Raw genomic sequence first — 16,392 nt, forward strand, 5'->3', positions numbered from 1 at the left:
GAGAGAGTAATTCATTGATTCCTTCTGCTGTCCCCACCCCACCCCAAATGAATTTAGTGACAATTGTGATCCTGTCCCGGGGAATGTGCGGCCTCTCCACCTGCACCACTCACTACCTGGTGGCCATGGCAACGGTGGATCTATTGACCGTTGTCTTGGTGGTGATACTGTGGCCGCTCAGTTATTATTACTTCCCTGGGACTTTCCTGGCCATCACCCCCGTATGCAGTGTGATTGCTGCCCTGACACAGACAGCCACAGACTCCTCTGTCTGGTCCACTGTCAGCTTTACCTTTGATCGGTTTGTCGTCATCTGTTGCCAGAGGTGGAGAGTAAAGTATTGCACCGGGAAAACTGCGTCTGTGGTTCTGATAACAACCAGTGTTCTGGTCTGTTTGAATCATTTGCCCTACTTCTTATATTGCAACCTGTGAAAGTGATTGACACTATACCCAGAGACTGCGTTCCAAAGACGGGATACTATACGGATCCCGGGTGGGTGGGATATGACTGTCTTACTACTGTTCTAACGTCATTACTCCTGTTCTTGTTAAAAATACTCCTCAACAACCTGACAGTCAGACACATTTTGGTGACTAATGGCGTCCAAAAGGGTTGAAAGGTCAGTGCAAGGTGGAGAACCGCAGTGACCAGGAGATGGAGAGCAGGAGGAGGTCTGTGATCTTACTTCTCACCATCTCCAGAAGCTTCATCATCCTGTGGTCAGTGGATGTTGCCCAATTGTTTATAACACCATTGCTGGATTGGATCAGAATTATTAGAATAATTTGGAATACATTTCTTCAACAGACAGGATACATACCAATGATATTAAGTTGCTGCACAGACGTGATTATTTATGATAACTCAGTCCAAGTTCAGAGAGCAGTTCGTCAGCGCAGTGAAATATCCACTCACGACAATTATTCAACTAATTAACAAACAAAATATCTAACCTCTTCTCAGAGGCGGTTGCCGTGATTTCCATCTGGACACTGCAGAATGGACGGTCACCGAAGAACATGACAGCGGAGAGAATAAAACTGGTTTAGAGCCCGAGAGAGGACAACACAGGCAAACACACATTCACACCTTCAGCCCGCGACATCCACCTTCTATCTCACCCTACCTTTTCTGTTTATTTGCCCAGCATATTCCAGCCCTGTCACCGTCACAACCCTGTCATTAATGATAAAGCGGGAGAGCATCCAAGGGTATTTAAAACCTAATCAGCAAAATTGCATCTCATTTGTTACTTCAGTCTTTTGCGTCAGGATGAAATGAAAAAGAAAGTCACCAGTCTAAGGAGCTTACAGTAAACCTCGCACTTGTCCTTGGTATCAGATAAAGCTGTTGTGGAGAAATGATTAACACTACAGAACTCTTGGATTAGGTTCATAATTGTGCAAATTTCCATGGAACACCCAAATTCCTACTCCAGGGAGAAATGTCACCTTCCTTCCTGATTTTGATGAATGATGCTTGCCACTTGATGGCGACTGTGTGAGCAATCAAATGGCATATTCTGCTTCAGAGCCTGTGAAAGGAACAACACTTCGTCTTGAATTTGTTACTCTTTCAAAGTGCATGTTTGTTATTTTTGTGTCAACCGCCTGGTCCTCTATTGACACAAGGAACCACTCAGCTTCTGAGAAGAGATCTCCAGTTTTGAGCCTGTCCTCAGACGCTTCACGTTGACACCTCGTCTGCTCAGATGGTGGATCTCACCCGTGGACGGTTATGTTCATCCATTGGTTAACTCAATCCTCTTTAGCAGAGTTTCCCAACCTACTTTAGCCCCAGTGCCGCGAGTCGAGAACAGTCCAGTACCCCAATCGCTAATTTATGCATCTGCAACAACGTCTGCTAGGGAAGTAAGGTCGGACGAGATCGCCAAGTGTCAGACGCGTTGTGATGACGAATGCTCAAGGCCTGCAGTGCGATGCTTCTTCCTGTGTCCCAGCGCCACGACCTTTTTTGGAAGTGCCTGCTCTACTAATGGTCGGTCAGATCTGATGCCTTAAGTTAGAGGCGGCTTATCGCCCCACCAAGATTCTTTAATGTCCCCCTGGCGAGTGTTATTTGCTCCTAAAGCCATCTTAGGACATGTAACCACCCCAGAGGGTATAACTGTTCTATTGTGATCATTTCTTCATCTTTCTGGTCTGAGCTTTCATTTCAGTTCAGAACAGTACATGCTCGCAGCGTGTTGAATCCTGTTTTCATTGATGAAAATACAACCTTAGAAGAGTTACAGTGAGTAGGACAGAGGGAATGGGACTCCCTCAACACTGTGTGTGCAGCTCCCTCAACATCTTGCTTGCTCCTCTCCATAGTGCACTCACTTTATCTTCCACTCCCTTTCTCCCTACCCTTCACCCTCCTCTCAATTCTCAGCACACCTTCCTCTCTGCATCTCTCCTCCGTTTATCTCTCACTCTCCCCTCTTATCCTAATACATCCTCTCCCACTTCCTCACCTCCCTCTCCTACTCCAGTCACCCCAACTTCCGCTGACTCTCACCTCTCTTCTCCCCTTTCTGTCTACAAACCACACACCCACCCCGACACTGAATCTCAGCCCGTGCTCACTGCAGGATAGCAACCCGTCCCTTTCAATATGTGACAGTGACATCGACAAGATAAGTAGCCTTGGTGACATCGGAACATACTGGCGTTTGGAGTTGGATGAAGCAGAGGAGGGAGAGAAAGTGACAGAGAGATAGAGGAAGAGGGAGAAAGAGAGAAGGGGAAGTGGGAGAGGGAGAGTTAGAGAGAGGGAGAGGGAGGGATGGAGGGAGGAGAGAACAGGCTGAGTGCTGGTTGTGAAAAAGGGAGAGAGAATCGAGAGACTAGGAGTGTTAGTGAGCAAGACTGAGGAGAGCTGGCAGGGAAGTGTTAGAGCTGAGAAACAGAGGGGAGAGAGATGGTGGCAACAACCAGTGAGGGGAGAGAATGGCGGGAAGAGTGAGATGGATGTGGGTAAGAAATAAACGGGGAGCGAGCGAGGGGGCAGAGAGAGGCACGGGAGAGAATGACGGGGAGAGATTGGAGCGAATATGGGAGGGAAGAGAGATGAGGAGTTAAACTGGGATAGAAACCAGGGATTGAGCCGGGGGAGATATACGAGGGAACGGGACTGGCCCTTTGATATCTCTGTTGATCAGTGAGAGAGAAACTGACAGGGATCGAAAAGGGCCACTCATTTTAAATGGAGACATATGGAAATTTCTAAAATTCTAAATCTTCCATGTAAATTCCTTTAGGATCAGTGAAGTGTCTATCTAGCTGAGTGTAGGCAGCTGACTGGGTACATTTGAGGTGGAGATAGAGGGGGATGGGCACAGAAGCAGATATCAGTCATGGCCATGTTGAATAAACATATCATAAGACTTCCTCCTCATCTTTCTTATGAATTGATTTCCCTGTAGTCTGAGGGTGTACCCCTGGTCCTGGGCTACGCATTATGGGAAACATCCTCTCTATCTTGGCTTTACAGTATTCAGGAAACCCGCCCATAATTCTAAACTCCAGCAGGAACAGCAAAGAGACATCATATACCATGAGCTGTGGTCTTGTTAAGCAGCTTCAGCTGCAGCACCTTGTTCAAAACAATCTGAAAATCCAAACAAACACCACCCACCACCTTTCTTATTTCACCAAAGAATTCCGAGAGATCTGTCTGGGAAGATTTCTCCTGAGGAAAACCATGCCGTTTTGGCCGTATAGGGGAGGATTTAAAAGGACTGTCATGGAACAGAATCATTGGCAGGGTCCAGCTGGCTAGAGTTGACTCTCTACTGTACACTTGGTGTGTTATAAATTCACTTAAATACCAAAGACAGAGTTTAAAATAAACTGATTTATTTGTCGCAGATCCAGAATATTAAACTCCAGTCCCATAAAAGGTGAATGTGCAGCAGAAGAAACTCCACCCATTCCCAGTGACCAGGGTTCAGAACTGGATGTGGTGAGCAGCAGCAATAATTGCAGAGTTCAGCACCGACAGTCACTCTCGAAATTGCATTCAGCAACGGTGATGGACAAATATCCAGCATGCAGCTCATTGAAACTTTCTCCCCAGTGTGAACCCGGTAGTGTGTCACAAGTGTAACGTGCTGCAAGGTTTCACTGCTAATGTAATGGCCTCTCTGCAATGTTTCACTGCTGAGGTAATGGTTTCTCAGTAGCAGCATTGTTTAGGTTAAGCCTGGAGATAACAGGGTTATGGTGTGCGGGGCTATCCAACGAGAGAAACGTTCTTTCTTGTGAGTCTGGAAGAGAGAATTTGTGGTCTTTCGCTAGGGAGAGATGAGAAGACATGAATGGAGAGCGCGGGCCATTCTTCTTTGTTTACTTACCTAATCCTGTAGTCAAAGTAAGGATTATAAAGCTCAATCGTTTAATCGCATATTGTGTACTGTTTGTAATTTCAGGGAACTGATTTGTAACAGGGGACACATCACACAGCATCCACCCAAACGAGATTTCTCTAGTTCGGCCGGGCTGGGGGCTATCACCCCCTACATTAAGCTGCTAGCCGAAGCGAGAGTTACATAAGCCTCGATGACTGAGTAAATCGCTTCCCACAATAACAGCAGGTGAACGGCCTCTCCAGTTTGAAGTCAATGATGCACAGTTGGGTGATTTGGCTGAGAGAAACTCTTCCCAATGGCTGAGCAGGTGATCGGCCACTGCCCGGTGTGAACTCGCTGGTGTCTCTGTAGTTGAGATGACCAAGTGAATCCCTTCCCACAGACTGAGCAGGTGAACGGCCTCTCCCCAGTGTGAACTCGCTGATGTACCCTCAGTTGAGATGACTGAGTGAATCCCTTCCCACAGTCTGAGCAGGTGAATGGCCTCTCCCCAGTGTGAACTCGCTGATGTACCTTCAGTTGGGATGAGCAACTGAATCCCTTCCCACAGTCCGAGCAGGTGAACGGCCTCTCGCCAGTGTGAACTCGCTGATGTACCTTCAGTATAGATGACCTAGTGAATCCCTTCCCACAGTCTGAGCAGGTGAATGGCCTCTCGCCAGTGTGAAATCGCTGATGTACCCTCAGTTGGGATGAGCAAGGGAATCCCTTCCCACAGTCCGAGCAGGTGAACGGCCTCTCACCAGTGTGAACTCGCTGATGTACCCTCAGTTGGAATGAGAAAGGGTATCCCTTCCCACAGTCTGAGCAGGTGAATGGCCTCTCCCCAGTGTGAGCTCGCTGATGTACCTTCAGTTCAGATGACTGAGTGAATCCCTTCCCACAGTCTGAGCAGGTGAACGGCCTCTCCCCAGTGTGAGCTCGCTGATGTACCCTCAGTTGGGATGAACAAGTGAACCCCTTCCCACAGTCTGAGCAGGTGAACGGCCTCTCCCCAGTGTGAACTTGCTGATGTACCCTCAGTTGGGATGAGCAAGGGAATCCCTTCCCACAGTCTGAGCAGGTGAATGGCCTCTCACCAGTGTGAACTCGCTGATGTACCCTCAGTTGGGATGAGCAAGGGAATCCCTTCCCACAGTCTGAGCAGGTGAACGGCCGCTCGCCAGTGTGAACTCGCTGGTGAGCCATCAGGTAAGACGACCGAATGAATCCCTTCCCACAGTCTGAGCAGGTGAATGGCCTCTCACCAGTGTGAACTTGCTGATGTGTCTTCAGGTTAGATGAGCAAATGAATCCCTTCCCACAGTCCGAGCAGGTGAACGGCCGCTCCCCGGTGTGAACTCGCTGGTGTTTCATTAGGGAGGATGACTGAGTGAATCCTGTCCCACAGTATGAGCAGGTGAATGGCCTCTCTCCAGTGTGAACTCTCTGATGCACCTTCAGTTGAGATGACCGAGTGAATCCCTTCCCACAGTCTGAGCAGGAGAACGGCCTCTCCCCCGTGTGAACTAGCTGGTGTACCATTAGGTCAGATGACCGAGTGAATCCCTTTCCACAGTCTGAGCAGGTGAACGGCCTCTCTCCAGTGTGAACTCGCTGATGTACCTTCAGGTTAGATGAGGAAATGAATCCCCTCCCACAGTCTAAGCAGGTGAATGGCCTCTCCCCAGTGTGAGCTCGCTGATGTACCATCAGTTGAGATGACCGAGTGAATCCCTTCCCACAGTCTAAGCAGGTGAACGGCCTCTCCCCAGTGTGAACTCGCTGATGTACCTTCAGTTGAGATGACCGAGTGAATCCCTTCCCACAGTCTGAGCAGGTGAACGGCCTCTCCCCAGTGTGAACTCGCTGATGTACCTTCAGTTGGGATGAGCAAGGGAATCCCTTCTCGCAGTCCGAGCATGTGAATGGCCTCTCCCCAGTGTGAACTCGCTGGTGTGCCATTAGGTCAGATGAGCAAGTGAATCCCTTCCCACAGTCTGAGCAGGTGAACGGCCTCTCTCCAGTATGAACTCGCTGATGTATTTTCAGTTTAGATGAGCTAGTGAATCCCATCCCACAGACTGAGCAGGTGAACGGCCGCTCACCAGTGTGAACTCGCTGATGTACCTTCAGTTGGGATGAGCAAGTGAATCCCTTCCCACAGTCTGAGCAGGTGAACGGCCTCTCCCCAGTGTGAACTCGCTGGTGTACCTTCAGATGGGATGACTGAGTGAATCCCTTCCCACAGTACGAGCAGGTGAATGGCCTCTCCCCAGTGTGAACTCGCTGATGTACCTTCAGTTGGGATGACCGAGTGAATCCCTTCCCACAGTCCGAGCAGGTGAACGGCCTCTCCCCAGTGTGAACTCGCTGGTGAGCCATTAGGTCAGATGACTGAATGAATCCTTCCCCACAAATTCAGCAGATGACCAGCCTCTGCCCAGTGTGAACTGACTGGTGTGTCCACAGGCGGGAAGACCGACAGGAACCCTTCTCACACACAGAACAGGTGAATGGCCTTGTCCCAGTGTGAACTCGCTGATGTACCTTCAGTTGAGATGATCAACTGAATCCATTCCCACTGTCTGAGCAGGTGATTGGGTTCCCCCATGTAAAATGACGGGCGTGCCAGTCGGTCAGATGATCAAGTGAATCCCTCCCCACAGTCTGAACAGGAAGGAAGATGAAGTGAATCCCTTGCTCCACTTCGTAAATATCTGGTCAGAGACAGCAAAACTGACGTGATCTGTTTGAGATTCCCGTAGACAAATTCCTCATCATTTTTAACCTGTAAAAAGATTTACAAAATCCATCAATGGATGTAGGACAACATTTCAGATGAGATCACTTGAGTTGTCAAGGTGTGATATGGCTTCACACTGTTACAGTGAAGTTCAACCCAAGTTAGAGAGAGAAGTCATCTTCTAACTGGGCACAATGCTAGTACCTGGAATGACCATCAAACTCTCTGATGCTCCTCCTGTCTCTATGAGAATGGGGCATTTCTGCCATCTCCAATCTGTGACCTGGCTCAGTTTGACTCTCTCCATTAGTATTATTCCTTGTTTCCTCTGAGCTGCATCAGTGCCTGGCCCCACAGTAACTGAACCACTCTCACGCAAATAGCCAGTACTGCATTCCATGCACCCCACTCTCTGTGTAAAAAAACTAACACCTGACATCCCCTCGATATCTATTTCCAAGCACCTGAAAACTATGCTCCTCGTGTTAGCCACTTTAGACCTGGGGGATAAATTCATCCATTTCAAGATCCAACTCCTTAAGTGCAGGGTTACAAGCTGCAGCTGGATGCACATCTTGTAGGTGAGGGCATCAAGGACAATCGAGGTCTCCCCACCTTCCCACCAATGTCCCCTCTAATTTGTAATAACCAGTGTGCACATAAATCTTGTACTGTACATTTTTTTCCAAGTGACATGTGCAGAGTGAATTTTATATAGAGGTATTCATTTTAACAGCTAGCAAATCACTGTCGATAACAACTTTGATCTCCTCTGGGTTTGATCAAGTTCATCTGCTCTCTCACAAAAACTATTTAGCAGGCCTGTTATCGGTAATGAAGGATTTTCTCACCAAAGCTCTTGCATATTGTCCATAAGTGGTTTGTTTGCTAAATTACGCTTTAAAAAGTCAAAGTTCCAAATATCACTCCACTTCTTCCCACTTCTAAATTCTCCAGCAACTTTTGCATCACCACAATATACACAGGGAACACCAGTTTCTATAATGGACATAAATATTTCCCGTGAACCCGCCTGAGGAATTAAGGATATATAAAACAAAACATTTTGATCCTATGTAATCTCTGGCTAAAAGAATATTTGGGACTGAATAGGAATTTTTGAACTGAAGTAAACTCTGTGTTCAGCGGTTTGCTAAGACAGGCTCATTACCAGTTCTCTGTGGCTTGCAGAGAGACTCACTGAGAGCTGATAACATTATGCATTGTACCCTTGTTAGCTGATAACATTATACATTGTACCCTCGTTAGCTGATAACATTATGCACTGTACCCTCATTTGAGTGAAGGGAGGAGGACTCGCTGATAAGGACCGGAATGAACATGTCTGTAATTAAGTCAGAGCCTTGTGAAGGGAATAACTGATAAGGACTGGACAGTACATCCAACTGTAATTAGAACCTTCATTTAGCGAACTCTCTTATCTACGTAATTTAGTTTTACACCAACAGATTGGGTGGGCATACCAGTTCTAATAACATCTTGCAATAGTAATGTCTGGGGCTTACTATGTATAAATGTCTGGGTTCATGTATAAATACATGGCTGTAACCTGACAGAGTCAGTCCACTTGTCAGATGGTGGATGGTGGCAGTCACTTTGACAACTGGGTCTCAAACTCCTACAGGAGAATGCGCAATAAACTGTGGTGATGATAAGAAGCTGGTCTCTCGTGTTTTATTCAGATTCAACTTTAACATTTGGCGTCACGAACAGGATCCCAATATAGGGAGTGCCAAGCAGACGGGCTGAGTAAGTGGCTGGACCACTCTGGGGACTGCAGAGACTGACCGGGCACCCAATAGGTATTTTACATTATGTCGCTCTCCGTTAGTTCCTTTCGAGGTACAGTCCCTCGTCCAAGGCTGATTGCATACCTTGACGGGATCGGGAAAGAATCTGTTGGGGACTCGTATAAGGGAGGCAAAATTTTACTAAGTGGGCAGGAGGCGGTTCCAGGTAAATTTCACTAAGTGGACAGGAGGCAGGAAGTGCCAGCCAGGTAAATATATCTGATTGTTAATTGAGCGGGAGGCTTTGTGCTGGGTATATTATTTGGTGCACATGGGTCAATTGCAGTCGATTGATACGAGTGGGCCAGGATCAGCCCTACACAATGTGTGAGAGTTTTCCAGACAAGGAAAAAGATTTGCGCATGTTGAGTACAGCGCTGAATAAGAAATTGGGGAACAAAATGTGGCCACTGGGGAGGAACCAGGGATATTACCTCATGAGAACAAGCAGTAAATTTGATATGGGAAAAAAACTGTGGAAAGAAGTGGAAATTGTTGAAAAGGGATTGGAAGGAAAAGGCAGATGGAAAGTGGAACGGTACATTATTAGCAACTTGGAGCAATAATGCATGTGACAAAGGGAGAGAGGTATGTACTGCAGGAAGAACACCAAAGGTTGGGAGACGCTAAAAGTGGAGCGTGAATGGGTGGATAGATGCAGCAAGCAAGAGCAGGGAAAACAACGTAAGCAAACCAAGGCTGGCCTAGATAGGAGAGCAGGGCAGGAACATCAGTCTGAAGTTCGAACTGATAGGGAAACAAGGGATCCCGAACCCATGTCTGGCATACTGACCCTGTTTGAGGACAGTGACCGTGATGAGGAGTGGGCACCCACCGTAGCACCCCCCACCCAACTTACCAGGAGCCAAGTGCACCCAGTGCTCCCAAATCCCAGTCCTCCCAGTACTCAGATACACTGTCCGCTCAGGTAAAACAGTGGCGGCAGGGAAGGGGAGGTCCGTAAACTTTGAGATTCATTAAGAGAATACCGAGACAGGAAGGGAAGGATCCAATAGAACCCCAGAGTTAATGGCTCCACAAAGACATTGGCTCAATGGAAGAAGCGAGAGAGTGGTAGTGGAGGATTGCTACTCTGAGTGGAGGCCTGTGACTAGTGGTGTGCCACAGGGGTTAGAGCAGGGTCCATTGTTATTTGTCATCTATATTAATGATCTGGATGGTAATGTGGCAAATTGGATCAGCAAATTTGCTGATGATACAAAGATTGGAGTTGTAGTGGACAGTGAGGAAGGTTTTCAAAGCTTGCAGAGGGATTTGGACCAGTCGGAGGAACTGGCTGAAAAATGGCAGATGGAGTTTAATGTGGACAAGTGTGAGGTATTGCACCGGAAGGTCAAACCAATGTAGAACATACAAGGTAAATGGTAGGACACTGAGGAGTGCGGTAGAACAGAGGGCTCTGGGAGTACAGATACATAATTCCCTAAAAATGGCGTCACAAGTAGATAGGGTTGTAAGGAGAGCTTTTGGTACATTAGCATTTATAAATCAAAGTACTGAGTATCAAAGTTGGAATGTAATGGTGAGGAGTACTGTGTGCAGTTTTGGTCACCTAATTACAGGAAGGATATTAATAAGGTTGAAAGAGTGCAGAGAAGGTTTATAAGGATGTTGCCGGGACTTGAGAAACTGAGTTACAGAGAAAGGTTGAATAGGTTAGGACTTTATTCCCTGGAGCGTAGAAGAATGAGGGGAGATTTGATAGGGGTGTATAAAATTATGATAGGTATAGACAGAGTGAATGCTATCAGGGTTTTTCCCACTGAGGCCAGAAGACAAAAAAAAACTAGAGGTCATGGGTTAAGGGTGAAAGGGGAAAAGTTTAAAGGGAACATGGGGGGGCTTCTTCAGGCAGAGAGTGGTGGGAGTGTGGAATGAGCTGCCAGATGAAGTGGTGAATGCGGGCTCACTTTCAACATTTAAGAAAAACTTGGACAGGTACATGGATGAGAGGGGTATGGAGGGATATGGTCCAGGTGCAGGTCAGTGGGACTAGGCAGAAAATTGGTTCGGCACAGCCAAGAAGGGCCAAAAGGCCTGTTTCTGTGCTGTAATGTTCTATGGTTCTGAAGGCAATTGCCCACCCGAATGCTGCCCAGTCCACCAGCAGCAGGAGGAGGGACAGTCCTCAGTGATTCCTGTGTATGCACCCTGGAAGCCTCAAGAAATGATAATGATCATGAATCAGGTCCCAGGTAGAAGAGAAAGACCAGAACAGTTTGCTCAGTGTGTCCGCAGTACTATACAAATGTTTAATGCGACCCTGCAAGATTTATTCGGTCTCTGCTGCATGATTCTCTCAGCTGTTGAGGGGTGGAAATGGAAGGCAGAATTGAGATACCAAACCTATCAGGAGTTACAGGCGGGAAACCATAATGAGAATGAACAGACAGACCAGATTATCCAAGCCTTGGAAAGGGCTCTCCAGCAACCTGTAAACATCACTGAAGTTCTTGAATGCAAACCTAAGCCTGGGGAATCGGGACGAGACTATCGGGAGCAGTTTGTGGACTGCTACGGCACTGGGAATCCACCCCCCCCCCCCCCACCCCCAGTTTAAAGCCTTACCGCTCCAATACTTACCAACTAAGTTATCCAACATGATTAAAACAAATAATATGGATTGGCCTGACAATGACCGAAATCGAATGCGACAAGCTTTGACATATTATTGGGACCCGACTTTCGAATCCTGATCAAACCCAAAGGGAACTAACATTAAAGGTGAATATGTTCAGCGGCAAAGAAAGACGTGAGCGGGCTATATCTGGGGATCCGAAATGGGAACAAAAACCTACCAAGGGACAGGTGGGGACAGCAACCTGTTTAGAAATTGACAATCAAGGATGCTTCCTACTGTGAGTACCACCCCTCAGGAAGAGCCCAATTTAATATTGCAAGTTGCTGGAATTCCGGTTCCACTTCTGATTGGGGGCAACCACAACCACTGTCGATCAGAAAATAGTATCGGAAAAGGGAAAACAGCTATCAGACGCGACAATCACTCTGTTTGGGTTTGAATGAACGGAATGTATGTATTCACGTATCCAGCCACTGCAGGTAGAATTCCAGGGGACCCAGTGTGAGGTTTCATTTACAGTCACCACCAGTCGGGGTGTAATCTAGCAGAGAGAGACTTGCTCTGTCCGTTGTAAGTCGAGATTCTCTGCGTGGACAAGGATATCACCCTGGGACTAGTGAACAACTGACATCTTCCCCAGTTACTGACACCCCCCCCCCCAGTGGTGGGCACTTAATCTGGACTCCACTGTGTTTGAACCCCTTCTGCCAGCGGCCGACCCTCATGTGACTCTGTGCTATGACCCTCCGGGGTGCTCAACTGAGGAAAGCCAGTATTATGCACCCCTCGAGGGACAGAAGTTCCCAGTCATGGTGATTGGAGAACTTAAAGGAAAAGAGGGCAGTGCATTTCTGGCCGAAGTTCCAGATTTCCTTTGACGACAGACAGGACTGGTTGTTCACCATACTACCTTCAGGGTTTGCCCCGGGTTCAAACCAAAGACCCTAGGGTTCTTTGCCTACACACTGATGAAACAAGCCTCTAGCAACGAGGGAGACTGGCAAAACTTGGTCGCAGGACAACTCCAATACTGGAAGGACTTTGAGTTGAAGATGGCACATCTGGTAAGACAACCTTTTAATATTGACCAAGATGTTGTACCCCATCTCTGGGCAATTTCAGGCCACGAGATCGGCCACACAAACTGCCCCAGTCCGGATCACTGCGGAAGAAGGACAGACTCTCCCATCCATTCTGCAATACCCCCTAAAGCCCAATGCAACTCCATATAAGGATGGAGGCTCTTTTGTGGATCCAGCAGGGAAACAATATTCTGGTGATGTGATAGTGACGGACAGTGAAGTAATTGAGCAGGCCTCTTTTGAAGCAGCTGTCTCATCCAGAAGGCTGAGCTGTTTGCTCTGACTCCTGCCTGTATCCTAGCAACAGACTAAAGTGCGAACAATTACACGGACTCCCGTTATGCATTTGGAATTGTACATGACTACGGGAACATGGGGATTCCTGACTTGCTCTGGCCACCCCATTCGTAATGCCTCCTTTGTAAACAACTTACTCACCGCTCAACAGCTACCTCGAGTTTTGGCTATTATTAAATGTGCGGCCCACACCTGCATGGCCAACCAGGTCACTAAACTCAATGCTTCAGCAGATGAGACAGCGAAAAGTGCTGCACAATCCTCGATAGTTGTCGTCTCCTCGGGTTCCCATCAAGCAATCCTCCATGACTCAAGCAGAACGAGTTTGCCAGACATGTGGGAGGTACGTACTTTTCAGGGGGATGCCTCTGAGGAGGAGTGCAAGCTGTAGTTCCAGGTGGGGTGCCAGAAAGACCCCGACCGAGGTCTCTGGATCACCCCAGCGGGACGGGTTTGTGTTCCTACACAGTTTTTACCAATATTGGTCGATTATATACAGAATTGTACACACCAGGGAAAGGAGGGAATGGTTGGTAAACTGTACCCTGCCCAACGGGCACGACTCCCTCGATAGATAGACCTTTTTCCTGTCTACAAGTTGATGTTACTGAATTGCCTAGAGTACATTGCTATAGATACTGCTTAGTTATTATACATGTGTTTAGTAGATAGATTGAAGCTATTCCAACTACCAATAAGAATGCTATGACTGTTATGAAGTTATTATTATGGGAAATAATTCCCAGGTAAAGCCTGCTGGAGATGCTGAGCTCTGACAATGGCCCACACATTGTGGTGACAGTGAACAAAGAGGTATGTAACAAACTAGCTATCAGGCAACAATTCCACTGCGTACACCACCCATGGGCCGCTGGCTTAGTGGAAAGAGTCAATGGCACTCTGAAGGGTAAATTAGACAAACTAACAGCGGAGACGGGACTCACTTGGTTGAAGGACGTACTGTTAGCCCTATTCCACATGAGGGTTACCCCTCAGGGGAAAACAGTGTTGTCACCAGCTGAAATCATTCATGGACGGCCCATGAGGACACCATGAGGACCAAGACCTTGTGTACCATTGCTCCCACAAAGTCTACCAGCAAAATTGGATATGCATCCCCTCAGGGGAGAGACCAACATTTTCCAAGCATTACATTCACAGGTTCGACAGGCTTACAAGGAATGGAACTAATCCACAGAGAGGAGTGACTATCCCACCATAGCACCTGGGAATTTTGTCCTGATCAAGAACTGAGATTGAGGGAAAGTTGGACCTCGGTGGAGAGGACCATATCAGATGTTACTGACCACTCCCACGGCTGTGAAACTGAAGGGGCAATCTCGGTGGATAGATCGATTAGGCGCCAAACGTGCTGAACATGTTACCCAATTTCCCTCGGGATCAATAAAGTACGTCTGTCTGTCTGTCTGAGTAGAAGAACTGTCTCGAACTAAAGGAAAATATGTTGGTTGATAGTGGTGTTCGGGTTTATGTCTTTGAGGGGACTCACCCCAGCATCCGGGGGCCCCCACGTTAACACCTTTCTGTCTCTCTGTCACACCGATGCCAAACAGGTATCCTGTTTAGAGTCCTGCTGGGTTTGTGCTGAAATTCTGCAGCATAGTAAAACTATGATTCCAATGTCAGTAATCCCGCTCAACCAGAGTGAGGAACTCTCAGCCTGGGCTTTCACAAACAACACCGGAGTAAGAGAGATGAGGAACTGGGGTTCAGTCAGAGATGACTGTGGCTGTCAGTGTTTTGAGGGATGGTATCTCAGGCTCCCACCAAAAGCAACTTCCCAGACTGGGAAACATGCATCCTGGCCATACTTGCAGGTGCCCAGCAGCGGAGAGGAATAACTGAGACTGAGTGATTGTGGATGATCACTTTTCTCTCCTATGGAGTAGCCAGGAATCCATCAAAGATAATCAATTTGGCTACAGCACTTGAGTAGCCGGACACAATACTGCAGGGGCCCTGACAGAAACAAAGGCCCAAGTAACAGAAATATCCACTGAAATGATTGCAATCTGGCAAACAGTCCTACAGAATCATATGGCTTTAGATTTTATCCTCGCTGAGAAAGGGGGAACCTGTGTTATTATTGACACAGAATGCTGCACCTATAACCCTGATGAGTCTAACATTACATCCCTCTCCGAGCACACTGCCAAGCAGATTGACAGCATCAAGAAAGTAGGGCAGGATTTACATTGGTTCACCGAAGGGACGAAATGGTGGTCTTTGAAGGCCTGCTTGGTAATATGTGGGGCATGGCATTGCATTATGGCCTAATAGTTGGACATATCATTGTTATAATTACTGTTGTATGCTGTTTTTACCCACAGATATGCCGTAATGTTATCCATGATCAAAAGGAGGGAGTGATAAAGTATGAAAAAGGGTTAACACTTTGTTAAACAATAGTAGCAGATTTTTCTGAAAGAAACTGCTGATGATCAACAGATGTGCTAAGCCATCTGAGCCATATCTCTTCTTGAGGTAAGCTAGCTAGGCTTTCTGGATGTTTATCTCATTGTGCACTCGTGGGTAGAGATAGAACAGCTTCAGTCAGTTCTGTGTGTGGAAGCCATTATGACTATGTTGTCATTTGTCTTAAGGGGCTGTCATATAGTAAATAACTTTGGCACCAGCCTGCCTTGTGTGGTGGGTATCTGGACAGATATATCTGTGGTGTAAGGGGAATTGTTAGCCAGTTAGTGGATTGAGCGGTAACAGTCATAGACTGTTCCTGTTTGAGCGACTAACTGAGTAAGGCCTGGGTGCTTGGAGTAAAGAGTTTGTACTTATACGGTCTCTGAGTGACTTTATCCGGATTCGACTTCCACAGAATGGGAGTGGTTTTAAAGGGCTGGGCTGCTGGAAGCACATTACCAGACCTGGAATGATTGCAACTGGGTCTGACAGAGGCATAACTGGTTCCTCTGGGCACATTCAGTCTCACTCCAACTATTCCATACCTTCCTTTGTACAGTATAGAATGTCCAAAGGACTAGTGTTTGAGTAAATGAGACTCACCAAACTTTCTCCTGAATGAATCACTGGAATCTCTGAGTTAGATGGGTCCAGTTGATGCTCTCAATCCTCGGGCTGGTTCACTTGTTGCTGTTCCACTGTCTTCAGTCGTGGTTTGCTTCCATTTGGGGTTTTTCTTCCAATAAATCTCTCACCGCAGGTCCAACTTTAACATGAAATATAATGAAGCACATTAACAATAAAAAGGAGAACCAAACATTTCTGCTAAATGTTACCAAGAACAAAACTCACTGAAACTCAAACGTTGAAGGCAGACATAATGATCTCAGTGAACAATCTTTTATTGCCCCTCACACGTCACAAAATGATATGGGATAAGAAGGAGCCATCATTCAGTCATGGTAAGACATAAGACACAGGAACATAATTAGGTGATTCGATCAATCTGGTCTGCCCCACCACTCAACCATGGCTGATTTTTATTCCAACACCATATTCCT

The 16,392-nt window shown here is 47.1% G+C and overlaps 1 protein-coding gene across 1 annotated transcript; it reads right to left on the reverse strand.

The window, feature by feature from the left end:
* Positions 1 to 2,876: 2,876 nt before the first annotated feature.
* On the reverse strand, positions 2,877 to 15,977 carry LOC140723906 (uncharacterized). The gene is made up of 2 exons (XM_073038446.1): positions 15,935 to 15,977; positions 2,877 to 7,145 (listed from the first exon to the last, which is right to left on the reverse strand). Exon 2 carries the CDS (start codon positions 6,737 to 6,739, stop codon positions 4,625 to 4,627), a length of 2,115 nt encoding a protein of 704 aa, XP_072894547.1. The 5' UTR covers positions 6,740 to 7,145; positions 15,935 to 15,977; the 3' UTR covers positions 2,877 to 4,624.
* Positions 15,978 to 16,392: the final 415 nt, after the last annotated feature.

The sequence above is a fragment of the Hemitrygon akajei genome, unplaced genomic scaffold, assembly GCF_048418815.1.
Source record: "Hemitrygon akajei unplaced genomic scaffold, sHemAka1.3 Scf000146, whole genome shotgun sequence".
Taxonomy (NCBI): Eukaryota; Metazoa; Chordata; class Chondrichthyes; order Myliobatiformes; family Dasyatidae; genus Hemitrygon; species Hemitrygon akajei.

Excerpts from the sequence above, each read along its gene's own strand:
- LOC140723906 (XM_073038446.1), bottom strand. The coding sequence starts at position 6,739 with ATGGCTCACCAGCGAGTTCACACTGGGGAGAGGCCGTTCACCTGCTCG.